Source organism: Notolabrus celidotus, chromosome 9 (genome assembly GCF_009762535.1).
Source record: "Notolabrus celidotus isolate fNotCel1 chromosome 9, fNotCel1.pri, whole genome shotgun sequence".
NCBI lineage: Eukaryota > Metazoa > Chordata > Actinopteri > Labriformes > Labridae > Notolabrus > Notolabrus celidotus.
In genome coordinates this window covers 11,233,804-11,261,052 of record NC_048280.1, presented here as the reverse complement: position 1 = coordinate 11,261,052, position 27,249 = coordinate 11,233,804, and the positions used below count along the sequence as shown (strand labels likewise).

Below are 27,249 nucleotides of genomic sequence, written 5' to 3'. Positions count from 1 at the left end.
AATAATACTTTATTTACATAGCACTTTTCAGTACAAGTAACCAAGTACTTTTCTCTGGGCAATAAAAACAAGAAGAAGTGAAGTCACTCCAGTGAAAACAGTAATTGTATCGTCAAAAATGAAGGTAGTAATGTTGTCTACCTCAGGTCTACCCGGGTCTACCTTCAAACCATTTTTACTTTGACTGTCCCTTCTGTGTTGCCGTACTGCGGCTTTGCCAGCGCCAGCTGCCGCTGTTTGCCTGTTTCCTCTGCTGGCAGAACATCGCTCGTTTGAAGTAGGGGCAAACATGTCTGTAATGGGAGGTGGAACGAGAGGGTTTTACTTCAACACAGTCCTGTCACTGGCCCGCTCTTTAGCTGTCCACCGTCCTGCACCGGTGGAAAAGGTGAGGAAGTGAAAATCCGTGAGCCCCAAAAGGCGAATCTGTGTGTTAATTAGCCATGGTTTGTAACGCTCAGCAACAGTTTTGTTTAGGGTGTAGCTCTGCTTCCGCACAGGCGATGGCTTTATTTTGATTAGTGACATTTACAGCAAAGCTCACATTTGTCAGTGTTTAGCACGTCTGTAGTTGTGAATACGGGTGGTGGGTATTTTATTCAGTTGTTCTTGCATTAGAAGAAGAGAGCATTGTAGAAGTAAGTGGCGTCGCTGCTTGAGTGGTGCCTGTTACTGCATCACACAGGCAGAGTAGTCAGGCTGGATCAGCACTGCAGTCAAACAGGTTTAGAGGGTGAAGAGCAGGGGAGATGGTAAAAAAGGTTCACAGTGTGCTCCTTTAAGGACAATGACAAACCTGATGAAAAAATATTAAATTTATATTAAATTTTATTTTAGCGTGGCGGTGGATTAGTCATTTTGGAAAAGAGCTGCGTTTTGAAAATAAATATTTAGGTGCAGTGAATTTAAAGAAAACATACCGAAGCAAAAATCAACACGTTGACATTTTTTAAAAATGTGTCATGTACTGTCAGGTTATTGTCTGTATTTAATGTAATTGACAGATTTGTTCTAACCATATTAAGGGGACTGTGTTGCATTCTATAAATATTATGGATTTTTATTTAATGATATCTCTGTTATAGTGGGCATCCTTGGCTGTGATAAGACAGGAGCAGAATATAGAGAGTATAATAAAATACAAAAATAAAATGTCTTAGTTTAGTATGACACAATAGATGAACATAGGTATGTGTAAAGTATGTGCAAAACTAGTTGTAAAGTTTGTTTGTATTCCTGGTAGATCTCTAACAAAGAGAAAACTCATGGGAACATGAAATCACTCAAAAAAAAATTGTAATACAACATACCATTACTAGATACCTAAAATGAAGTGTGTTAATGCTGTAACTATAGACAGCTCTTCTGGCTCTTTCAGGTCCAAAAGCTCCAATGTATGTGTCCAGTGGAAGTCCGTGGTGTGTTCACTTTGGATGTGCGCCGCAGAGATGCTGTTATCGCACTTGCTGTGTTTCTTGTGGAATCTGGCCTACAGGTGGGTGGTGGTCAGTAAAAAAGTCAGGCTGTTGAGATTTTCAACATCGTGGGAGTGTTTCATCATCACTTTAAGGAAGCAAAAATGTAATCTTCAGGCTGTTTATGGATTTATGATCACATTAGAAACACTACAGAAACCATGTAGCTTATTACTTTCAGTAGCATTATATATTAAAGAATGATTAGTGTTGGTATTTCACCATTTATCTGCTTTCACTCCTGGCTTCCCTAAGGGCTCAATCGCTGTGATAAGCTTATTCACATAATCTGATTAAGCTGGTGATTAGACATGCAGCTGACCATGTAAGCTTCTAACCTCATCACACGGAGACACGGTGTAGAAAGCTCCCCAGCCATCTAATTATGTAGAGATGATAGCTTTGCTTCTGGTGTTAAAGTAATGTTTGATGTATAGTCCTTGAGCCAGATTTGATTTAGTGTCAGAAAGAATGAAACCTCATATTTTTGATTAATAAGTACTTTTAATGCAAACAAAAATGTTTCCCTATGCCAGCAAGTGCAGTTGTTTGTGGTGTAATGCTTGTCTTTACTCCTACAGCACAAAGACACACTTGTTCCCTACTTGCTGAGCCTATTGAGAGGGCTACCACGGGTCCAATGGATCGAAGAGAGCTCAGGAAAGAAAGGAAAGGGTAAGAGCAATCCTCTTAGAGTGGGTCCTTTTGCTTTACAATAGCCTTTGTTTATTTGTTCTATCAGTGCACTAAATAATCTTTTAAGACATTCTTATTGATTGCCAATACAAATCAAGATATAATAATGAGGAAAAAAATCAATAACATCTATAAAATACCATCAGACAATGGTTTTTGCTTGTTAAGAGCAATCTAAATAGGCTATGTATGACATTGCAACAACATATTATAAGGTTCAGTATCTCTGTTCTGCCTTTTACTCCTTTGTGTTCCAGTAGTCAATAATTTATGGCCCTTCATTTTCTTGCTTTTGTTCTTTTCTGCTCCTCAGAACTTCTCCCAGTTGCAGAAAACTTCAGCTTCTGTCTGGTGACACTTTTGGCAGATGTTGCTCAGAGGGACCCAGAATCCAGAGAACAGGTTAGATAAAACCTTAATGATGAAATATCAGTCTTTTTAAGGATGCAGTAAACATAACTGCTATATATTATTTCTACCTTTTCCCCTCCAGATCTTGAATACTATAATGGAAGTCTTGCAGACATTGCAGGACATGTGCCAAACACCTGATAATCATGAAAGAGGTACAGAAACACATACACAGAAAAGCAACAAAATGTAAATAAGCAGCCCTTTAAAAAGCTTCACAGATGCTCTCTTGTGTTCAGTCTACTTGTGTAGGTACATTGTCCCCACTCTCCTGGGCATGACTCGGGCATTTGGCCGCTACAGCAACACAGATGAAGCCCTGCTGTCCAAGTTGTTCCCCAAAGACTCTCCCCCTCCCCGCTGCGTTACAGAGGAAACAGAGGGAGTGCGACGCAGGTCCTTCAATGACTTCAGGTCAATCCTGCCATCGTCACTGCTTACGGTGTGCCAGAGTGACAGCCTACGAAGATCCACAGGCACAAACCTGGATGCTTCAGTACCGGTGTGTGCATAATTTAACACAACTTGTTAGAATAAAAACTTGTGTGCGTGTGTGTGTGTTCAAGACAATTTTAAAGAGACTGCAGAGTGTGGTGGAATTCATCAATAAGTTAGACACTGGACACAGAAGACTCAGGAGACTGATGGCTTACATTGAAAATAGTTTATGTTGAACTTGAACAGTGCAATGCCAAGTCAATTCTGCCAGACAATCCTCAGGCGTGGTATTTATCCCAAAGAAGACGCTAAAGTTAGATAACCATATTTGGACAAAACAATTGGGAAGAAGATCGGTGTTCTAGTCTGGAGACACCATACAGATAAAGAAAGGAGCAGGGAGAAGGACCTTGATTTCTAAAGTAACCCTGTCTCGCCTATCACCCAGTAGCGTTGGATGACATTGGAAGGAAGTTACTCTGTCCCTGACACTGACTGGAAAGATATAAGTGTTAAACATTCTAACATACAACATAAGAATATGAAAATTCCATGACACAGAGATGTCTCATGCACTTTGTGATTTTACTTTTACTTATGATTCCTAAGTGCTTAAAGAAGTATTCTGTCATTTGTTGTCTTTTAGGTGTTTGCAGATCCAGGAGGCCACTCACCCTGCTCACCTACAGCTCCTGGCCCACATTACTTCGAAGGTAAAACTTTAGAAACACTAAATACTTCATTTAATTGTGTGTACCATTAAAAACATTGATTCAGTCAGCTCATCCTAGTTTATCATTATCAGCCATTAGCTTTGTGTAGCAACAAGTTACTTTTGTAGCCCACTTTATGTATCCTAAAATAATGACATTTATAGAGGTTAAATGGCCTCTGGTCTGCCTTTAGGCACATGCTAAATTGTGGCATATGCCTGTTAAAAATGTTTGAATCATTTATTGTGGTAACAATTTTCTGTGTTTTTGACACAATATAGCCAAATTTGTATAATATAAAACACAACTTCTATACTAACATTTGAGTTGCTCAGAATTCTCACTCAAGAAGGTCAGATAAACAGGTACACCTAATCGTTATGACTCTAAAGTAATTGTACATTGCATGAGAAAACTCTAACACTCTGTTTAAACCTATATTGTTTAAAGTTATAGTCTGTTATCATGCCTGAGTGAGACACTTTTATTTAATGTACATTAAAAAAAAACATTTTACACCCCAAGAACATGAACTGTTTTTTTTGTTTTTATTATAAGAATCAAAAATGTATGAAATTAACTTCAATGGCACTTAAAATAAACAGGAGCAGATCAATTAAGAAGAGTGAGAAATTAATCTCAGTAGACTTAAGAAATCATTATCTACTTTTAGTTCTTGGAAATGCTAAGCACGTGACTCTAAATGTAGCCAGTCATATATTGTTTAGCTTGTTTAAAGTGTGTTATTTCTCCCGATCTCCTCCACTTCAGGTGCCTACCTGCCAGACAGCAGCGCGGTGGATCCTGATTACTATTTTGCTACAGTCAGCTCCAGTTTCTCAGTGTCTCCTCTGTTCTTGGGGGCAGGAGAAAATGAGGTGGAGGTACCTGTTGATCTTCTGCGACAGCTCCTCAACATGGTACAGAAGCACACTGACCAATGAAAAGCATTCTGGCTCTGTTTTTTCTCCCACCTTTATATTGCATATTTACCAGCAGCTGTTTGCTTTGTTGGTTTACAGGTGAAGAGGTTTGTTTCAGACTCTTTTTTGAATACCCTGGACGCCACAATGACGGAAGTTACTGAGGTAGGAAATAACCACTATGTGTTATATAAATTTAAAGTCATGCTGATATCAGTGAAATGATGGGTTTTCTTCTTTTCTGTTTATCGTTAAGTCAAATCCAGGAGTCAACCTCTTTTACAAAACCTTCAGTGACACTCTGTACGTGTGTGTGTTCAAAATGCTGCGTGACACACTTTACTACATGAAAGGTAAAGCAGCACAAACATCTTAATTTCTGCTTTCATTGTTGTATTTTTCAGACTATTAGATTTACTAAATTGTTATTCTCCCTTCATGTTTGTCAGCCTTGCAGCATGGATTTGTACGAGAGGTGCACGACTTTGTTCTGGAACAATTTAGCAGCAGTCAATCAGAGCTGCAGCGGGTACTTCATGACACGGGGGGGTTGCCGGGGGAACAGAGCCCCCTCAAGCTCCGTTGCCAAGCCAACGCCGCCTGTGTGGACCTCATGGTGTGGGCTGTCAAAGATGAGCAAGGTAATCAATTGTATCAGGGCATGAGCAGAGCACTGTGTTTGCATGTCATTATCATACTGTGGTCGCGTCATTTTTTCCACCTGGTGTTTGCTTGTTTTTTCAGGAGCAGAGAATCTGTGCACCAAACTCTCAGAGAAGCTGCAGTCGAAAACCTCAAGTAAAGTCATCATCGCTCACATGCCTCTGCTCATCTGTTGCCTTCAGGTACGATACTGTAAGGTAGAGAGGGACACAGATATTAGATTATAAAGAAGGGAAATATTACAGAGGCCATTAGATCATTGAATTTAGACGAGAGAAATTTCATACAAGCTAAAAGTAAGTATCAGGTGTGCTGGTGATTGAGTAGGTAAAGCTGTTAACCTGAAATCAAATTTTCTTCTCCACTGTCTCAGGGCCTGGGTCGTCTGTGTGAGAGGTTTCCAGTAGTGGCTCACTCTGCCACAACCTCCCTCAGGGATTTCCTGGTGGTTCCTTCCCCTGTTCTTATAAAACTATACAAGTATCACAGCCAGTACAGCACAGGTACATAAACTGATTCATATCTGAAATATCAAACATAAATGTCACTATTTAATGTCCTGTACCAGAGACTTTGTCTAAATGCTATTTTTGTACACAGCTCCTTGGCAAATCCCAATTCAAACATTTACACAGTGACCGATCATAAACAAGATAAGAAGTGTAATAAAAAGTTAAACACATTTATGTATGACAGCAATAAGTCTGTGTTATGTTAAGAAATTAAAGTGAGGACATTGGATACAAAGTAAAAAGGAGTGCAGAGTTAATGGTTACTTTATATCCAGCACTGATTTGGGACTCCAATCAACATCCTCACCACTATAGACTTTTCAAAATAAACTTTGGCTCAAAAGGATATTGTTCTTCAGGGTACCTGAAAAACACAGCTACTATGAAATACTCCTGAAAAATGTCCATTTAATCTGAAAACAGTGCTCACATTGGTTTACCCTGATTGGGGCAGGAACAGTTTCTAGTAAATACTCATCGTAGTAAGTAAAATACTTGAGGTTTTGACATGTACCAATTAAAATGGATATGTCACCATCAAAGCAAAACCATAGAACAATACATTTCTAAAAATTTGAATGTAAAGTGTATCCAGCAGGAACCCTCTGATCTTAAGTCTGTCACAAATGACAAAAGCCTTAGGTAATAGAACGATGGTGTGTTTGCTGATAATGCTGTGACACACACATCAGTAAGAGTTTCAGTCATGCACAGGCTCTCATTCACTATTGATCTGTACACAGTACTATTGATGACCAGCTCAGAATACAGACAATTCGAAATGCAATTTAGGTTACTGGTTTGTCTGTGCTGCTTACTGTAGTATACTGCTCCCTCATAGATTTGCTAGAGGAAGATGACATGCTCTTTAGATTTTGTATGAGATTTGAAACAGTTTGTTTTTCTTATTTCTTTCACACTGTCATCACTCTTTCTTCAGGCACAGGAGAAATAAGAATTAATGTAACCAACGAGCACTCTCATTCTACCTTCAGCGTGCTACCAAACAAGAAAGACCAACCGTCCATGTACGAGCAGCTCAGAGACATTTCCATCGACAACATTTGCAGGTCAGACCCAAACATCTGCCACGGCTGTGTTAACAAAAAAAAAATATCCCTATGCATGTTTTAAACTTTCATTGTCCATCTCTGTTTGTCTCTCAGATGTCTCAAAGCTGGTCTGACCATGGACCAGGTGATAGTGGAAGCTTTTCTGGCCAGTCTGTCCAACCGTCTGTACATTTCCCAGGAGAATGACAAGTAAGAGAAGCATTCACTGATGAAACATTAAATATTTGGTCCTTTTATCTAACCTGTACATTTTCAAATCCTGGACACTGATGAACAGCTACTCTAAAAATATAATTTGTCTTTCTGCCAGGGATGCTCATCTGATCCCTGATCACACCATTCGAGCCCTGGGCCACATCGCAGTGGCTCTGAGAGACACTCCTAAAGTGATGGAGCACATCCTACAAATCCTTCAACAGAAGTTCTGCCAGCCTCCTTCACAGCTGGACGTTCTCATCATCGACCAGCTTGGCTGTATGGTCATCACAGGAAATGTATGCTCACATTGTAAAGCAGTTGAACTGCTTCATTGCATACATTCATGGTTCAGTTGTTTTTTTAATGCTGTGCTTCATCACCAGAGGATCAGTGAAAAGTGTTACTGCCTGGTGTATTTAGAAATGGTGATAGTGATGGTGTTATATAAGTGATTTTGGTATAAATAGAAGCAATGTCATCCTGTTCTTTACCCTGAAGGACTAACATGCTGTAATTACTGGAAACCCGCTGGCTGATATTTACTGTCTCAGTGCAGAGCGCAGTAAGGATAGGTTTCAGCACTCTAGTTTAAAACCCACCGGAGCATAATTTGGTGTATTTGACAGCTGGTACGACCCCAATGCAACAGACTACAATTAACACAGGAATGGAACAGGATCTGACTTTCTATGGAAAATACAGATCAGATTAAACACCGTGCCTTTTCTTGTTTCTGATAATTATACTGCAGAAGTTAATCCCCATAATGTTAAAACTCTGAATGTAATCAGCTGAAAAAAAAAAAAAAAGAGGATAGACTCACTGGAAAAAAAAAGTTAAATCTTGAATCATTGGTGTTTTTAATGCTGTCTCATTCCTGTCTGTCTATTTATCTGTTTGTCTGACTATTATCTGTTTTATAGCTATACATCTACCAGGAGGTGTGGAACCTGTTCCAGCAGATCAGTGTTAAGGCCAGTTCAGTGGTCTACTCAGCTACCAAAGACTACAGAGATCAAGGCTACAGGTCAGCATCTGCCTTAACCCACATCACGGCATAACCCAGGTCACCAGGTGACTCCTGTTGTAGAGGCAGAGAATATATCTAGGAGAAAGTTGATAGTTGTTGCTGCTCTAAAGGGGTCAGCATTAGTAGACTATTCTAGGATATACTTTCCCCTGGTTTGTTTTACATTGGTGTGTACTGATGAAAAATAAGCATCTACAGTAAAAACATCTTGTTGGTCTTGTATACATTTGTCTTCATTAAGTATAAAAGTGTTTATTTCCCCTATCTGCACTGTTTCCCCCCCAGGCACTGCTCCCTGGCAGTAATAAATGCTCTAGCCAACATTGCAGCAAACCTGCAGGGGGAGCAACTGGTGGATGAGTTGATGGTGAACCTCTTAGAACTGTTTGTCCAGCTGGGCCTGGAGGGAAAGAGAGCCAGTGAGAGGGCCTCAGACAAGGGACCAGCGCTGAAAGTATGCATGCACACGTGTGCTGTAACCTCTGAATATGACAGGAAATTGATATCAGCTTCTAAGTGGATTAATAATGACTTCTTATTTCCTGCAGGCATCAAGTAGTGCCGGAAATCTTGGAGTCCTGATTCCAGTGATTGCTGTGGTGAGCGTGTGATGTCTGCACAAACTGCTGCACATGTTATGTATTTTCATTTAGAACAAGGATGTGCATTAAAATAGCATCCATAATAGTACAATAGTACAAGAGATTCTGAGTGCTTTAGATGAATCCAAGTGGTAGGTTAGTGTTTAACTCTATCAACAAATATTGTTAGTTAATTATTGTTAGCTGTAGTGCAAACACCTGTGTCGCCAGGTTACTATTTCAAAATATCACAACCATAAAGCGGAGCTTTTCTTAAGCATTTTGAAATTTAAGATCATTCTAAATTACTTTTAACTTGAAGTATATGTTATTTACATACATTTACATATATTTTATTGCACTAAGGAAACAGATTTAATAACTTTTTAAAAAACCAAAATATTTATAAAGGCGTTTTAAAGTAATATAATTTTATTAATAATAAGATTGAGACGATTTTTTTAACTTTAAAAAACACTCCCTATAAAAGTGTCAATGTGAGACTTCTAAGGTTTTGATTTTCAAACACACATGTCTAGAAGTGTTATATTTTATTAACCTCATCGTAGAGGATAAAATAATAACCATCTGACAGAAAAAGCATCTATCATGTCCCTGAAAAAGACTTACATCACTTTAGGAAATAAGAAGGAGAAGTTTAAATGTTCAGTCGGACACTAAATTCACATACAGACTCATTATTTGTTGTTAAATGTTGCTGATGCGCTTACAGAGAGTATCTGTCTATGATAGAAACAAATAGCACAGCTGATAAATCACAGATATCTTGGTGGGACTTCTTAACTAAAGATATGATCTGTGAGGATTGTTTAGCTGTTGAGAGGGGCTTTTTTTAAAATCCAGTTTAGCTCTGTGAAGGGTTGGCCACCCGGCCCATGAACACAAGGCAGTCTGTGCGGTGCTCGTAGATCAGGAAGAGGAAGGGATGGTCCACAGTGAAGCGGATCTGAGAAGAGAGAGGCATGAATCCCACCTGGGTGAGAGCAGCAGCCTCTGTGCCCTCCTCATTCACAGTGATGGTCCCCTGGTGCTTCAACTGGAGGAGAGATCAGAGAGCTTGTTAGTTTGTAAAGTCTGTTGTTTGCAAATGCTCAAGTGGCTGTTTGGATGTAAGCCTTTATGTCATTTTGTGTATCTCTCAGATTTCATCTTACTCACATAGTTCATTGCAACCTTTTCAGAAGTCATCCCAGAGAAATCTGCACTCTCTTGAAACAAGTCAGTGAGGCCCATCTCTTTCAAATTTGGAATCAGGTCATAGTTTTGCTCCAGTTTAAATCGAGGTAACACCACCTCTCGAGTCCTAGAGGGAGGCAGAGAAAAGTTTCATATCATATAGTTTCGAAACTTCATCTGATCTAAAAGAAATTTCAGACATTTCCCATACACTAAAGACAAGTTCTTATGAATCTGTTTTTGCTTATAACTATTTGTTGTTTTTGACCATTGGTTATATTATTGGGAAATTGTGTTAACCTGTTTGTCATATTTTTGAGCCATTTATTGATAACAGTGGGAGAGATCTCCTGTTCCAAGGTCCTCATGTCGGCCATTTTCCGTGGCAAAGCGATGAGCATGCTGATGTTTCCTGTGTATGGGAGCTGAAAATAGAAAACAGAACCATATTTCAGCTCAGCCGACTCTTCTGAGTTACATTAAAGTTTGAAATCAGTGTGGGGCGACTCGCCTGTAGGATGTCACACTCCAGTTCATGGTCAGCAGCAGCGAGATAGTTCCCCTTGTTGGACATCATTGGCACGCGTACAGTTGTCTTTTCATTAACTCTGAAGTTGCGATAGTGAGTCATTTCTTTGGGGAACTTTTGTTCCCATGTTCCTGTTTATACAAACAAGTACGTTTGGAGTCAAATAAGAGTTACATGTTTACTTTGTGTGTTTTGACTTTGAGCGTTTTGTAATTCAAGTTCTGCATCATTTGACATTTGAAAGTAGGTTGAGGACAGTGTGTCTCTATTTTCGCTCACCTTTGAAGTACAGGTAGTTGAGCAGCATCAGCACCATGTTGGGGTCGACACTCTTGAGCGGTTCTTTGATCAGCCCTTTGGTCAGCTTCAGGATGCGACGGTTGGCTTTGTTCAGAAAAGCTGGATCCCTGAAGTCCACAGACTGCGGCTCTGCAAAATAAAAACCCTTTGTCTCTGTGCGGAACGTATGTTTCACTGAGACATTCTTCTTCACGTAGACATCATTCACAGAGCGCAGAGTGTAACCAAAGTTCCTCCTGAAGAGCCTATGTGTCAGCTTCCTGAACAGTTTGTGCACTGTCCTGTTGTCATAGTGATGGCTGGCATTGACAAACTCAGCAAATCCCATAGCTTTGTAGATCTGATCATGGGTTTCCTGTCCCGCCCCTAAAGACATCATTCCCATAGCGATGGAGATCCCAGCAGGAGCCAGCAGGATGTTGTCAGTTTGGTTGACGTCATTGCGAAGACTTCGATAGAGGTTGAAACCGAAGTGGGCGTTGACCATGTTGAGGCGTTGGAGGCGAGAACGCCCATGGAACAGCCGTAAGAGTCTGGCACGGCGAATCTTTGGGTCGGAGGGTTCAGCAAAGATGTCGATGTCTGGGGCTGGTGTGGCGATGTCATCTATCTCATCCCCCTCGCTAAAAAAATAAAATTAGGAACAAGTTTGAACGAGCAATGTTTGCACACGCTTCAGTACACATAAATATTTCCATCATATGGGGGAAAGATCCAACTCAGTTCATTGTTTCAAAGCTAAACTGGAACCAGATGAACAAATAAATCCACCTCTCTTGGCCCCCTTAATGCAAATAATGTCATTTAGACTGCTATGTCATTACTTTACACTTTAACTTCTTTTCTTGACGTTACATTTTTTAAATGATCCACCAAACTAAAAACAAAATACTCACATGTAGTCGTCGTCGTTGCCTGCACCCAGGATTTTATCAAAATCAATGTAATCTTCATCCTCAAAGCCGTCAAAAATCAGGTCATTTGTCACCGTGTTTTCTTTGTGGAACTCCAGCGGGACGGCATCTATATCCACGGCCCCCCCTTCAGAGCCTCTAGGGTCCGGCTGAGGGTCAGTGAAATGAGTTCCGAGTTCTTTAATCCCAGCTAGAGACGGACTGACCAGCAGACAGGCCACGGAGATAACAGTGAAGACCCACATACTGAAGTCTGAGGCAGAGGGAATGGATATTAGCAACCCGTAATTAATTTGTGATTGATATTCAGTAGATTTAATTAAATGACATTACTACAAACCAAATTCAATAAATTAATGTCTTTACAGGCTAATGATAGAAAGGTTTCTACCCCTAATGTTGTACTCTTTGTTTCAAATGTCTTACCTCAACTGTGTGCTGTCAGGAAGTGCCTTGCTGCTGTTGTTTGTGGGACTAAGAGCAAAGAATTGAATGCAAGACTGAACTTTGATGTGGGCTCTTCCTGAACAAATAGACCAGATCAAACAGACCAAAAGGTGCTGTGACTGACTAAAATCTTTAACTCTTCACAATTCAGCCTCTGTGGTGAGAAAATTTGAGATTAATTCACTAAAGAAAGCCTTCTTCTCTAGTAGGAAATAATTCACAACTGGTTGTTTGTATTATATTTATTTATTTATCAATCAATAGAGTGCAGTAATTCAAAAAGATAGAAACGATTTGAAACAAAAGTTTTTATGTCCACATTCCTTCAAAATCCTTCCTTAAAAATGTGATAATTTCTGATGCATCATTATTTGCATTATTCACTTTTCAAATGTGTCCATATTTCTGACTCTCAGTTGACCAGGAGGCTCCCACCAATCAAAGAGGCCAAACCACGTCTCCAGAAGCTGTTCAGAGACTTCTGGTTGTACTCTGTGGTCATGGGTTTTGCTGTGGAAGGATCAGGTGAGCAAAGGATGGACTGATATCAGTGATTTTCATATTCAGTATGTGATGTTGAAAATCAGATAGAATATGTTCTTTATATCAGAGTGACCACCATCTTCATACAGTAGGTCATAATGTGTTATTTTCTCAACCATGTTTCACAAGCTATAACAAGAGGAGTCTCTTTGGAGTTGCTATGCTAAAGTAGTGAATGTCTCTTTAACTGATCAAATATATTATTTTCACACCAAATGGGTAAAAATTCTGTATTTGTGTGATAAGGGTGTTAATTAGATGAGAAAAAGATAGTTAGTCTCTGCACATCTGAACAGACATTTTGATCTTTAAGGGCTTTGGCCGGAGGAGTGGTATGAAGGTGTGTGTGAGATCGCCACCAAGTCTCCACTACTCACTTTCCCCAGCGGAGAACCTCTTCGCTCTGAACTCCAGTACAATTCAGCCCTGAAGAATGATACAGTCACACCGGTACAGTGCTCTTGTACTTTTTTCAACTTGAAGTCAGCGGGCTGAAAAACTTTTTAAGTGAACCCTGAAAAAAATGTTGATTTCTGTCCTCCAGGCTGAGTTGAGCGAACTGCGGCTTACCATCAGCAATCTCCTGGATCCTCCACCTGAAGGATCTGCCCTCATTAACAAGCTAGACTTTGCCATGTCCACATACTTGCTCTCAGTCTACAGATTAGAATACATGAGGTCAGTTCCTTAAAACTTGTGTGTCTGGATGGTTTTTATGTAATGTCATGAGGTGTTGTGAAGATTTGTGACATCTCTCTTTGCTGTGGCACTCTTTCAGGATGCTACGATCCAATGATCCAGACCGGTTCCAGGTCATGTTTAGATACTTTGAAGACAAAGCCATCCAGAAAGACAAATCTGGTAAAGGATTTGTGCCTGTTCATTGTTGGCTATTCTTTTCCTTCCCTGTGTATTTGTGTTTCTTAAAATCCTGCTTTTGTCCCTGCAGGCATGATGCAGTGCATTATTTGCGTTGGTGATAAGGTGTTCGATGTCTTCCTCCAGATGATGGCAGAAAAAGTAAGTAGCATCATTTCCATGACCATTTTAGGTTAGAAGAAAAGGTTACAGAAGCCTGACTTTTTTGATGACTGTGAATGTTATTCTTCAGTGTCAGTGAATAACAATCAAAACACATTTTCTTGTATTTAAGCCCAAGACCAAAGAGCACGAGGAGGAACTGGAACGACACGCCCAGTTCTTACTGATCAACTTTAACCACACGCACAAAAGGATCCGCAGAGTGGCAGACAAATACCTTTCTGGTTTGGCTGAGACGTGAGTGAAAATGATTAAAAAATCTATCAGATCACATTCATTCCCATAATGTTTTATAGAGTATGAATAATGTTTCTCATGTGTTTTACCTCTAACAGGTTCCCCCATCTGCTTTGGAGCGGTCGTGTGTTGAAGACCATGTTGGACATCTTGCAGACTCTCTCTCTCTCACTAAGTGCTGTAAGCATCAGATAAGGGCTGGTGTGACAAATAAACAATACCAAGTTTATTGTTTGAATATCTATAAAATGTTTTACAAGTGAATGGAAATTGAGTTTAACTTTCATCTAGTTCAGCTTAAAGCGCATTTCAAAAGACAAAAGTGAGGTGTGAAAGATGAACTAAGTTTGCACTATTGTAACTGAATTGTTTATGATCAGACCCAGGCAGGTGTTTCAGTTGGTGTAAGCCTCAGATTTAACAAGTTATGTTCCTTTGTATTTAGGACATCCACAAGGATCAGCCATACTATGACATCCCAGACACCCCGTACAGGATCACTGTTCCTGACACATATGAGGCCCGAGAGGTGAGTTGGACGTAATACACCTGTGACCACTAGAGGGCAGCCAAACATTTGTTTTGAAGACTTTGATAACTTACAGCATGTTCAGTAGGGGATTGTTGATCCTGTCTTGCTATATAATTATTTGTGATGGAATTTATAGGATGTTTTCTGATGTAATCTTTACATATAAGTCTAGGATGAGGTCTGCCTCCTCCTAATATTTTTTGTAGGGATACATTTTGTTCGATCTGTTTTTATATATGTATGTATTTCATAATATTTCAAACTGTCTTTGTCGCCTTTTAGAACATTGTGAAGGACTTTGCTGCTCGTTGTGGTGAGATCCTAAAAGAGGCAATGAAATGGGCCCCTTCAGTCACCAAGTCCCACCTACAGGTCAGTTTCTCTATCTTAATGTCTCCTGAGGGCAGAGAGCTCTCACTTGAAATCAGAAATAGAAGAGCTACAAAGAGCTTTAAGACAAACTTCATTATTCAAGGCAGTTCTGTTGCATTGAGTGCTTCTTTTTTCTTCAAAAAAAGAAATAAAAACAAACCGCCATACTGAAATCAAGTCTTAGAAAAGTAGCTTATCGTCGATGCTTTTGTCTGTGGAGTTAAAGAAACTATTCCTTGGCTACAATACTAACTTAAATAGTAAGTTTATGTTATTTTTGTTTCATTAATGCCTCTCTTTCCTCTCTTTTTTCCCCTCGGCTTGTTCAGGAGTACTTGAACAAGCATCAGAACTGGGTGTCAGGACTGTCCCAGCACACAGGCCTGGCCATGGCGACAGAGAGCATACTGCACTTTGCAGGCTACAACAGACAAAGTACCACTCTAGGCGTGAGTCAAACACGCACGTTACTACCCCTCAATATTTGCACATTTGACCTTTTAATAGATGTAGGGCTGGCCCCATTAGAACAAAACTGTACATCCCGAATAAATGTTGTGGGGTCGCTCTGAGCTACCTGTCACATTTGACGATATACACTTCAGTCTTTACTCTGACAACATTTTAGTTTGAGTACAAAACACAACCTATCTTCAAAGTCCTCTTTTTGAGAGGCTGACGATGCTTCAGGATGTAATAAATACCTTTTCACTTCTGAGAACTAACTGTAAAATCTAAAACATTTCCTACCAATGGCCGCACAGTAACAGCTTTTTAGTGCTGCGTTAGTGCTGGTAAATTGCTGGTATAGTGCTGGTATAGTGCTGGTATAGTGCTGGTATAGTGCTGGTATAGTGCTGGTATAGTGCTGGTATGTGCTGGTATAGTGCTGCGTTAGTGTTGGTATACTGCTGGTATAGTATAGGTTTTCTGTCAAACTGACTGCAGTGCCATATATCTCTGTTGCATATACATGTGTTTTATTCTGCATCCTGTAGCTCTGTAAACACTGGCAGCCTAGTTGCCAAGTTGTTAACGGTTCTGTTCGTTCGTGCGCATGCCTACTAGTCCGTGTGATATTTTTTTGCTTGCTCTGCATTTTCCTGTGTGTTCCTGGGCTTGCGTTCTGCTGTATTTGTCTTTTCATTTGGTGCATTTGTTGTATTTTGTCTTTATTAAACTGCATCGAACTGCCTACCTGGTTGCTTGGCTGGGTTACGGATTTGCTGGTTACCTGGTTACTCACCTGCAATGGACGGGTGGGTTATTGGCTGGTTGCCCATTTGGCTAACTGATTTTGCTGGTGCTGTCCTCCACCATGCGGCCAACCATAGGCTGCTTTCCCTCAGGTTGGTCTGATCTCTTAATACAGAGAGACAGGGCTCAGGCATGATGCCCTCACTATATCCAGAAGTGTAACAGTTTAACTTCAACCACGTTGTTTCAACACTACGTACTACTTACGTGATTGGCTCTCCCAGCCTGCAACTGTGTGCCTCCAACTGATCCTTAAACTGTGTTTTTCATTAGACCACCCAGCTGACCGAGAGACCAGCATGTGTGAAGAAGGACTACTCCAACTTCATGGCTTCACTCAACCTGCGCAACCGCTACACAGGAGAGGTGAAGTGTCACATCAAACAGATGATGGTCTAGTTTTGTCAGGCTCTTTGCATAAATAGTGATTCATACAGTACCTGTCTGTTTATGTGCTCCTCAGGTGGCTGGTATGATCCAGTTCTCAGAGGCGACTCACAGCCAGTCAGACCTCAACAAGCTGATGATCCATCAGATGACCAGTGCTCTGGACAGAAAAGAGCCAGAGGCCTTCACTCAGGCTATGTTCAAGATGGCTGCCCTGCTAATAACTACTAAAAGTGAGCAGCTCTGCCTCATGTCGTGTCGGTACAGAAATAATGGCAGCTATGTTTGTCATGATAAAGATATGGTACTTTTTTTCTTCTTCTTTCAGACTGTGATCCTCTGCTCCTGCACCATCTGTGTTGGTCCCCTCTGAAGATGTTTACAGAACACGGCATGGAAACTGCAATCGCCTGCTGGGAATGGCTCCTGGCTGCACACAACGGGGTGGAAGTGCCAGTAAGTTTATCATAAATCTGGTAGTTATGTTAATGAATGTGTATCTTGTTTCGAGATGGGTTTCATAAATTAATTCTCACGTTCTTTTTCCATCTGCTCAGTTTATGCGTGAGATGGCAGGAGCTTGGCAGATGACAGTAGAGCTGAAGATGGGTTTGTTTTCAGAGGCGAAGGTGGAGGCCGGCCCCCTGGCTGTGTCAGAGGAGAGTCAACCTGCACCCTGTGCACCTGACGTCATCCCTCACTTCCTCTGGATAGAGGTCAGTCAGTTACAGATGGACTTTGCATTTGATTTCTTGTTGGCCCTATTTCCACTTACATTTAATACTCTAAAGTTGAAACATCAGATTCAGAGATGATGTAGTTTACTTAAGGGACATACTGAGGAGTAATCTGCAAAACTGTGAACTGAGAACTTGAACACTGATACACTCAGTTCTCTTTTAACCACATGCATGATAATGTATTCTTCTTATTAACGTTTCCCTTCAGTTTCTGGTGCAGAGGTTTGAGATTGCCAAGTACAGCAGTGCAGACCAGGTGGAGATTTTCACTACCATTTTGCAGAGATCTCTATCTCTGAGTGTTGGAGGACCTAAAAGCAGCCTAAACCGACATGTTGCTGCTATTGGACCAAGATTTAGGTATGGTGTCCCGTTAGAATGAGAGCCGACTGGTTTAATCTTGATTACTGTAATAATTAGCGTTGAGAGATTCTGAAACCTAAACCTGATAGGACTCTCTGTTTAATCACTATTTGTATTTCAGGCTGCTGACTCTGGGTCTGACTCTCCTACATGCTGATGTCGTGACAAATGCTACCATCAGAAATGTGCTTCGAGAGAAGATCTATTCCTCGGCTTTTGACTACTTCAGGTAAGAAAATAAGTTTTGTCTGCAAAAAAGCTTACATTGGATGTGATTTGAAAAGGTGTGTCCACTTTTTTCTCTGTTTTTGTGCAGTGGCGCACCCAAATTTCCCACTCAGACCGATAAGAGGCTCAGAGAAGACATCAGTATCATGATCAAGTTCTATGCCAGCCTGCAGTCAGACAAGAAATATCTGGCTGCCAGCCAGCTGGTTCCTCCAGGTACATGAGTGGTACAACAGTGGTTCAATCTTTGTGTTATAATAACTGAAGTGCCCTGCATTTCACAGTTTATTTGTTCATTGTAATTAGCTTTTAGCGTGGTATGTACGTGGTTGTCTATAGCAGTACTTATTCATTTAAGTGGAACATATGGTAGGACATCTGACCTAATGCCCAGACTCAAGTTTTCTAATCTACAGTATAAAATAAATTAACTTGAGCTTAAAAAGTTCAAGTTAGAAGATTAATGTTTAGATTAATTACTTACCTTTTACTGTTATTAATTATAGTTGCAGAGATTTCACCTGGGCTATTTTATGTGTATGGACGGCTTTTGATGCAGATTAAGAGTTGTTCAAAGTATCCCCTCACATTCTCGTTGCAGACCGTTTCATTCAGACCTTTTTTGATAAATTATTATTTCTAAGTTGGACGGATAAAAGAGGTGTTTCCTTTGTGTAGATCCTCAGGACATGTCTGTGAACAGCCTGTCCGTAGTGGCAGTGACAGACAGCCGGAACAGCCTTGATGCCGCTATGGGCCAAAGGCAGCAGGTGGCTCAGGGATGGATCAACACATACCCTCTGTCCTCCGGGATGTCCACCATATCCAAGAAGTCAGGTAAAATACACATGATGCTAACAGTGAGTTAAAGCTTCCATGTGCTTCTCATTCCTAGATTTAAAACAGATCTTCAGTGATGTTATCTTCTTACTGTCATGTGTAGCTCTGATATGTTGTTTCTGTTTCAGGACACTCTAAAAAAAGCAACAGAGGCTCTCAGCTGCACAAGTACTACATGAAACGCAGAACTCTATTACTGGCTTTACTGGTATGAGTGTCACATATCATCACACTTTTACAGACCTTCATGTAGTTCTATCATGATAGATGTCTCTCTCTATAGGCGAGTGAGATCGAGCGGCTGACGATCTGGTACAACCCATTGTCGACTCAGGAGTTAGCTATTTCAACTGAACAATCAGTTGAAACTAGCATCGCCAACTGGAGGTCAAAATACATCAGTCTGACGGAGAAACAGTGGAAGGATAACGTCAACCTGGCTTGGAGCATTGCACCTTATCTGGCCCTGCAGCTACCGGCCAGGTAAACAGAGAAACAACATACAACACATCCCAAGATTCATCATTTTCAACTGAAACTACAAAAGATTATGTGTACCAAATTGAACTTTTATAATGTGTTCTAAAAAAGCTAGAAATGAGCTTTTTAAACTCTAAATGTAAGTAAGAGTTATAGAATTTTATGCTGAACCCCAAAAGCACAGATTTAAAGAAAATTCAGAGTGGCACCTCATCCCCACATCATGGCCGTGATAACATCTTACATGATCAATGTGCAACAACTGCACTTTCTGTAATAGACGAGCTTAATGGTTTTATTACTTTTACTTCGTTTGAACTTTATACCCACCATTAGTTCCTGGACAGACTACAGCTTAGTGCCTCGACTGAAGCATAAGTGAACTTTTTGCTGGATAAAGACCATGAGCATGTTTGCCTGCACCAACACCATCTTTACTCAAACACAGTCGGCACTAATCCCACATACATGCAAGTCTATGCCATGACAGTTATAATTACCCTCAACAGATTAAGTCATTCATTGCACACCACATATACAGAGTTTTGTATTTGCTTTTCAGATTTAAAAACACAGAGGCCATTGTGTCTGAGGTGACTCGCCTCGTGCGGATGGATCCGGCTGCTGTGTGTGATGTTCCAGAAGCAGTGAAGGTGAGGTCCTCCTCCTGACAGTAAAAACAAAGTACCATCTCTTTGGTTTTATTGATTGAGCTTTTATTCTGACAAAATTAGGAGCAGATAATGATCAAATCAGGAGGAGAAGGAGAAACTTTGATTAGGTGGTTTTCAGTTGTCTTGATGTCAGCAGGCTTTGAGTGGAGGTTGAGGGAGCTGGAATGGACTGGAATTAAAAGATTGAGCAACCCAAATGTTTTTTGATCAAACTTTGCTCTTGCAGTTTGCCCCAAGAAAACTAACCCCATGAATTCCATGCATCTAATATCACTGCTGTCGGGCTGAAACCTCATATCTCCAGAACTACAGCTTTTCAGGAAATCTAAAAAACCTGTGATTTTGAAATAACAAAACACTGAATGGGATTCAGTCACAGCTCTTTTTAATACTTTCATTGGCTTTAATTTTGTAATGCCCATTAACAGGCACTAAAGGAGACTCAAGACATCATTAAATAAAAAAATAAAAATAATAATAAAATAATAATTAAAAATAAATAAATATATATATATATATATATATATATATATATATATATATATATAAATACAAATACTTTGATTCCCTGCAACATTAAGCACTGAGTTGTATCATTGAAAATTTTTAAGTGATCAGTTAAGTTACACCAAGAGTTATTTACAAGAAAAAAAACATTGTTGTTGTTTCATAAGTTTGTATTCTTGTCACTTGTTGGTGTGTTATTGGACTCATCTTTGTCCCTCCAGCTTCCTTGCGTCCTTTTCATTTAGTTCTACCTGACTGATCTCTTAATTAGTTTCTTATTAGTCTTAAGGTGAAGCACAAGGAGGCAGAGCATGGCCTTCCCAAAAGGCTTCATAACTTAGCGATTGATCCTCCTTGACATAGCATGCTTGTTTATTCCAGACACAGTGAAGTAACTAATAAACACAGCGTCCTCTGGAGTCTAGTTAGCACACCATCAGGCTCGAGGTCATCACCTTGCATCACGTTGCTGTCATGCCTGATGCAGAGTTATTGATCCTGTGTTTTATGTTATACACAGAGAAGAGCATATCAAAGTTCTTATGTACATTTCTATGTTTTATTTCTCTCTCATTCTTTGTGTTTTTACAGTTCCTGGTGACTTGGCACACAATAGATGCTGACTCCCCCGAGCTGAGTCACATTCTGTGCTGGGCTCCAGCAGATCCCCCAACTGGGCTGTCATACTTCTCCTCCCTGTACCCTCCTCACCCCCTCACAGCCCAGTACGGGGTCAAAGTGCTTCGCTCCTTTCCTCCTGTAAGTTCACATTCACAGCACAGGTATACAGTCAGTTGTGTTGAATATTGTTTTTTTTCTGTGCAAAACATCATCAAATCTGATTTTGATAGATTATTTACATCTTGTTTGTCTAATTAGTGTATCGGGGGTCTATAATTCCCACTAACATGCCTAAATGACTAATCCTGACTTTATTCAGTTAGGCTATCTCAGGCAGAGCTGATGAAATTCGATGAAACTTATGACTTATAGCCCGTAGCTCATTATGTTTAGGGGACTGTTGTTTACATTTACAGTTAGTTAATTCCTCTCCCTGGTAATCTGAATCAGAATCAGAATCAGAATCAGCTTTATTGGCCAGGTATGCTTGAACACACAAGGAATTTGACTTTGGTAAACTGTGCTCTCTTTGTAAAAGGCATAAGAATAAAACATTCTCTCCACTGTTTCTAGGACGCCATTTTATTTTACATTCCACAAATCGTCCAAGCTCTTCGATACGACAAGGTAAACAAGAGCGGCTGAATTATTAGTCAATAAAATGCATTGAAAGCCTACATGTTCCTAGATTACTGAATGGTGTTTTGTTTCTTTTCTTTCCTTTTGTAATTTGGCGCAGATGGGTTATGTGCGAGAGTACATCCTGTGGGCCGCTCAGAAGTCGCAGCTTCTTGCTCACCAGTTCATCTGGAACATGAAGACCAACATTTACCTGGATGAAGAAGCGCACCAGAAAGACCGTGAGACATTCTCAACTTAACTTTCTTTATATGGCGCCTTTCATACATACAAGCATGCAACCCGAAGTGCTTCACAAAAGAACAGAGAGACTGAATACAACAGAGATGTGTAAAATAAGAAAAGGCAGAATCCTAAAAAATACTTAGAAATAAAATAAAATAAATACAATAATATTAATAAAATGAATAAGGGTAGAAAGCAAAATTGAAAATCTGTTAAAGGTAAAAGGCTCAGATAAATCTAAATGTAAAGAAATAAATAGACAATTTAATAAATAGGATAAATAAATGTTGTTAAAACAAGGATTATATAAATAATAACAATGATAATACAGTCCAGGGCTAAAATTAAACTACTTCAAATCAAAGGCCAGATTAAAAAAGGTAAGTCTTTAGTCTACTTTTAAAAACACCCAGAGCTCGCCACTTTGATGTCCAGAGGTAGAGAGGTCCACAGTTTTTGTGCATTAAAAACAGAAAGCTCCCTATCTGGTTGTTGTGTGAGACACATGAGAGACATTTAAAAGGGACGCATTCAAGGACCTCAGTGATCTAGCTGGAACATAAAATGACAAGAGATCTGTTAAGAGCTTTAAAAACATGTAAAATAACTTTAAGATCAATTCTAAAAGAAACAGGTAACCAGTGCATCACCCTTGTGATATCTTTTTAGCCCTTCTTACATTGAAATTCCACCGCACTCACTTATTTGACGTCTTGTATTGAACCCTGGAATGGTGTAATGTTGGTGTCTCAGTTGGCAATTTTGCACTGTTAGAAGCATGAGAGGCCTGATGTGTAAACAAATAGCATGAGCCTCACATACATACACACTCACTGCCTTTCTCTGCTGCTGGCTCAGATGTTTACAGTGACGCAATCTCTTCTCTGTTACACCTCTGTTACTGCCTCTGATGCAAGTTCAGGGTCGAAACCACTTCATCCCACCATTACGCCTTTGTGGGTTTGACATTGAAGCTACTGCATAGCAGAGGTGTAACAGTCCTGTCTCGAACAGGGAATGTAAAAGGGGCTTTTGACTCATCAACACAGCACAACTTTGACTTTGAATCGTATAAAAAAAGTGATCTTGTTTTTGCATGCAGCTGACATCGGCGAGCTGCTGGAGCAGATGGTGGAGGAGATCACAGGCTCTCTGTCAGGCCCGGCCAAAGACTTCTACCAGAGAGAGTTTGACTTCTTCAACAAGATCACAAACGTGTCAGCCATAATCAAGTATGAGCAACACTGTCATGTTTGGTTCTTTTGAAAACAGTTGGAGATTCTTTACTTTCCTGCTGCACTTTTCCTAAAGTTACAATATCAAATTGATCTTCTTTTAACGGTATTGGTTTAAGGTAGTTAAAGTTAGTAGAAGAGAAGTGAATTTCGGTCAACGTTCAATTACAGTAAACAAATATCATTTGGTCGGAGTTAGCATATTGTTCAGTTCCAATCTTATGCTAACGTTACCAAAGGACTCAAAGTAACTACGGTTAACTTTCCATTCAGACATAATACTCTAGGTAATATTCAAAGTAAAAACAAAATTTCTCCCGAGCCTGAAAGTTTTGTGCTCTTCATTTATTGGGCCATTAGTTGATGTGTTATCCCTCACATTATGCACCAGCATGGGAAAATCTACCTCCCTCTGCCCCAGACTACCTGTCTCTCAGTGTGTACGCCCTGCAGCTGATGAGGAGCTGATGAGCAGCTTTCTGACGGCTCCCATTATTGCTGGCTCATACAGAGAGTGCCTTTTAGCCACTAGAGGCAGAGAGAATTCCCCTCAGCGTTCATTACGATGATAATTGCAACTATCCAGGGGAGAAACTCGTGCTGTCCCCGTGGCCTTCACTCTTACTCTCCGCCCAAGTGACTCTCCTCTGTGAATAACAGCAGAACCTGACTGTCACCTGTGGTCTGATGTTCAGTGAGATACCCATGCATGTTTAATGTGTGGAAACTTTGTGCTCAAGTTGTTTTTGTTTGTCTTCATCAGACCATTTCCCAAAGGAGAGGAGAGGAAGAGGGCCTGTCTGGAAGCCATGTCACAGATCAAAGTCCAGCCTGGCTGCTATCTGCCAAGTAACCCGGAGGCCATAGTTTTGGACATAGACTACAAGTCTGGGACCCCCATGCAGAGGTGGCCACCATCAACAACAACAAAAAATATCACAGAAATGTGAAAGCAATGTTTATAAATGCTCTTTTGTTCCCCTTTGATGTAGTGCTGCCAAAGCGCCTTACCTGGCCAAGTTTAAAGTCAGGAGATGTGGAGTCATTGAGCTGGAAAAAGAGGGTACTGCTAATGTTTGATACACCTAAAATAAACATAGTTGTACTCAAATATGCACAAGGATGATCAGTCTTTTTAAAAAATCTTCCCCTCAGGTATGCTGTGTCGCTCAGATTCTGTAGATGGAGAGAAAAGCGAAGAGGAGGCAAAGAGAATCTGCTGGCAAGCGGCCATCTTTAAAGTGGGAGATGACTGTCGACAGGTCTCAATTCCAAACTCCTCTCCTTTCTAGAACAATATGGCTGTATTATTTTAGCATGACTTCCCTATTTCAATTGTTTTTATTGTTTTTACAGGACATGCTGGCCCTTCAGATCATCAGCTTGTTTAAAAACATCTTCCAACTTGTAGGTCTGGATCTCTACGTATTTCCTTACAGGGTGGTGGCCACAGCCCCTGGAGTGAGTGCAGATGAAACTACCTCTCTCTCCTTTCTTTAAAACAAGTTTTCATCTATGTTGAAACAGCAAGTCTAACCTTACCTGTTATCAAAAGAATTCCTCTCTTGTTTTCGATGTTTCACTACAGTGTGGAGTGATTGAGTGCATCCCAGACTGCAAATCTCGTGACCAGCTGGGCAGACAGACCGACTTTGGCATGTACGACTACTTCAGAAACCAGTACGGGGATGAATCCACACTGGCATTTCAAAAGGTAAACATCTAATAAAATCCACCATATTCGTAAGTATTCGCAAATTATATTCCTTAACAACTACATCTGATCATTCTTCCCACACTTCATTTGTCAGGCGCGGTATAACTTCATCCGCAGTATGGCGGCCTACAGCTTGCTGCTCTTCCTGCTGCAGATTAAAGACAGACACAACGGCAACATCATGCTGGACAGCCAGGGCCACCTCATCCACATTGGTGTGTAATGTGTGCATTTATTCAAGTTAACATCGCAAGAGAGGAAGATGCATTTTCTAAAATCTAAACCCTTTTTTCTTCACCCTTTTGATGAAATGAACTCTTATTATAAAACCAAAACTATCTGCATGCTTCCACATGGTACTCAAGCATAAAACAACAAGCTATTGTCTGTGTGTTTGTTTGTTTCCAGACTTTGGGTTCATGTTCGAAAGTTCTCCTGGTGGAAACCTCGGCTGGGAGCCGGACATCAAGCTAACTGATGAGATGGTGATGATCATGGGCGGGAAGATGGAGGCGACTCCCTTCAAATGGTTCATGGAGATGTGTGTGAGGGGATACCTGGCTGTCAGGTGAGTGTGTAGAAATAGTAGAGCAAATATTCTCTACATCTAAATTACGGTTTTCATGAAATGTTAAGAGGAGTTCTTCTGGTGAATTAGGCCCTACATGGATGGAGTCGTCTCTTTGGTTACACTCATGTTGGACACAGGGCTCCCTTGCTTCAGAGGACAGACCATTAAACTGCTGAAGTGAGTGAAGCGTGTGGATTTGTCTGCATGTTTGTGCTTAACTCAGTAATTATAAGCAGCTTGATTGACATTTGGTGCATGTTTTTTTTTTTCTTCTGTAACACTCAGGCAGCGATTTAATCCCGGTCTGAGCGAGAAGGACGCAGCTTCCTTCATCATCAAAGTCATTCAGAACTGCTTCCTCAGCAACAGGTCAGCGCAACATCTAATAACTTTACGCACTGTGCTCATACTCATCTCCAGAAAGCATTATTCACATGGGTAATTCATCTTAATTTTGCCTTACAGGAGTAAAACCTACGACATGATCCAGTATTACCAAAACCAGATCCCGTACTAAACATCTGTGCCTCAGCATGCGCATATAATGGCTGGTATATGGTGTGCGTGTGTGCGTGTGTGTGTGTGCGTGTGTGTGTGTGTGTGCGTGTGTGTGCGTGTCTGCGTGCGTGTGTGTGTGTGTGCGCGCGTGTGCACGCGTGTGTTGGTGCGCGTGTGCCTTTGTTGATGTTATGATTAAAGATTGTGGCTGTTTACTTCTGCTGATTGTTGGATGTTGTACTATTTTTGCTTTTGCTTCTTGTTTCCTTTAAATGAGTTATTTTATGCCTTATTTATTATGCTATGTTAAAATCATGTTGTTGTTTATTTTAATTATAATTGCACTAGCATCTTGACTTGTGTGCACTTGGAGAAGAAAACTCTTGGTATCCTGCACGTTCAGTACTTCGAAGTCTGTGCCAACTTTTAGACACCCTGTAATGTCAGTGAATGTGGGTTCTTAAAGCTGTTGATTTTAGATGGGGTTTGAAATGGATACTTGAAGTAGCTGAAGTAGACCGGTTTCAGTTTTGACCAATGTGGCCTAATCTGTCATATGTACTTGACTGTAATACTGTGTTTCTCTTTTTAATGGACCAGTCAGATTAATCTGACCTGTGGCGTGGTACTAGTGTCGTATTTAATGGTGGTGACTGATTTTATTGACGCAGGTGAGCTGACACAGTCTGTATTTTGCAGTTACCTCGGCTGTGGGAAACACTGGGGTTGAGTTTGTATATTTAGCATTGCCAAAGGGAGGGGGGGCGGCATAATGCACATAAATTATACTTTTCTATTGTTTGTGAATGAAGGTAAAACAAAGCTTAAATGCTGGGCAGTTGCATGAAGTTGAGCATTAACTACCATGTAGCCTGTGTCCAATGCAGCTTCTGGTGAAAGTTATTTTAGTAATTCAAAGTGCTGTGCCCCATGTTCATATGGCTTTAGCCTCTCTGTAATGTTACCGATTGTAAAGACTTTGCCTCTCTTTGTATATTTATAATCATGACCCATTTTCTGTCTCCTTTTCTATCTTCATGCTTTTTGAATGAGAATGCAGAGGATATGAAATCTAATAAAGATCTATTAATGTAAAGAAACATATTTTTGTCTTCTGATGTGTCTTATTAAAATGTATCATCCATTAACACAGTGACTGGTTAAGTGCTCATACATTTGTGATGGGAGCTTTAGATAAATCAGTAAGAATCAGGTCGGTTCTGTTGAACCAGATTGTCCACACTTTGTCTCACTTGTCCACAAATTCAGTAGGCTGCAGTGATGTACTCATGGGGGGTCGGGTGCCCTCTTGAATGATCCTGTAGTAGATAAAACATCATAAAATGCCCTCTCTGGGGCGCTTCCAGAAAATGAAACATAAAAAATGCCCTCTTAATTCCTCTCCAGTGCATAAAATGTTATGAAGTTCCCTCTCAGGTGCC

At 40.4% G+C, this 27,249-nt stretch overlaps 2 protein-coding genes across 3 annotated transcripts; one reads left to right on the top strand and one right to left on the bottom strand.

Moving 5' to 3' along the window:
• The first annotated feature begins 182 nt into the window (after positions 1–182).
• Positions 183–26,907, top strand: pi4kab (phosphatidylinositol 4-kinase, catalytic, alpha b). 2 transcript variants are annotated; one of them, XM_034691573.1, is made up of 55 exons: positions 183–388; positions 1,379–1,495; positions 2,057–2,150; positions 2,485–2,573; positions 2,665–2,737; positions 2,822–3,084; positions 3,667–3,733; positions 4,505–4,653; positions 4,756–4,821; positions 4,913–5,009; positions 5,106–5,297; positions 5,401–5,501; positions 5,693–5,822; positions 6,772–6,901; positions 6,998–7,093; positions 7,215–7,398; positions 8,026–8,129; positions 8,418–8,586; positions 8,681–8,731; positions 12,517–12,625; positions 12,957–13,093; positions 13,188–13,321; positions 13,422–13,504; positions 13,593–13,663; positions 13,797–13,921; positions 14,020–14,101; positions 14,367–14,450; positions 14,736–14,825; positions 15,155–15,274; positions 16,160–16,174; positions 16,356–16,448; positions 16,546–16,702; positions 16,798–16,925; positions 17,027–17,185; positions 17,418–17,569; positions 17,694–17,801; positions 17,889–18,016; positions 18,479–18,637; positions 18,769–18,848; positions 18,924–19,123; positions 19,683–19,773; positions 20,893–21,060; positions 21,496–21,549; positions 21,662–21,782; positions 22,889–23,018; positions 23,785–23,928; positions 24,014–24,084; positions 24,177–24,283; positions 24,378–24,482; positions 24,610–24,735; positions 24,833–24,953; positions 25,147–25,306; positions 25,397–25,486; positions 25,595–25,678; positions 25,775–26,907. In XM_034691573.1, the coding sequence occupies exons 1-55, from the start codon at positions 290–292 to the stop codon at positions 25,824–25,826; spliced, it is 6,309 nt and encodes a 2,102-aa protein (XP_034547464.1). In that variant the 5' UTR covers positions 183–289; the 3' UTR covers positions 25,827–26,907. The 2 variants fall into 2 exon arrangements, with proteins under 2 accessions (XP_034547464.1, XP_034547465.1); XM_034691574.1 differs by lacking the exon at positions 16,160–16,174.
• Positions 9,312–12,169, bottom strand: serpind1 (serpin peptidase inhibitor, clade D (heparin cofactor), member 1). Its single transcript, XM_034691575.1, has 7 exons — positions 12,080–12,169; positions 11,636–11,906; positions 10,719–11,362; positions 10,422–10,570; positions 10,211–10,335; positions 9,893–10,037; positions 9,312–9,770 (listed from the first exon to the last, which is right to left on the bottom strand). The coding sequence occupies exons 2-7, from the start codon at positions 11,896–11,898 to the stop codon at positions 9,579–9,581; spliced, it is 1,518 nt and encodes a 505-aa protein (XP_034547466.1). The 5' UTR covers positions 11,899–11,906; positions 12,080–12,169; the 3' UTR covers positions 9,312–9,578.
• Positions 26,908–27,249: the final 342 nt, after the last annotated feature.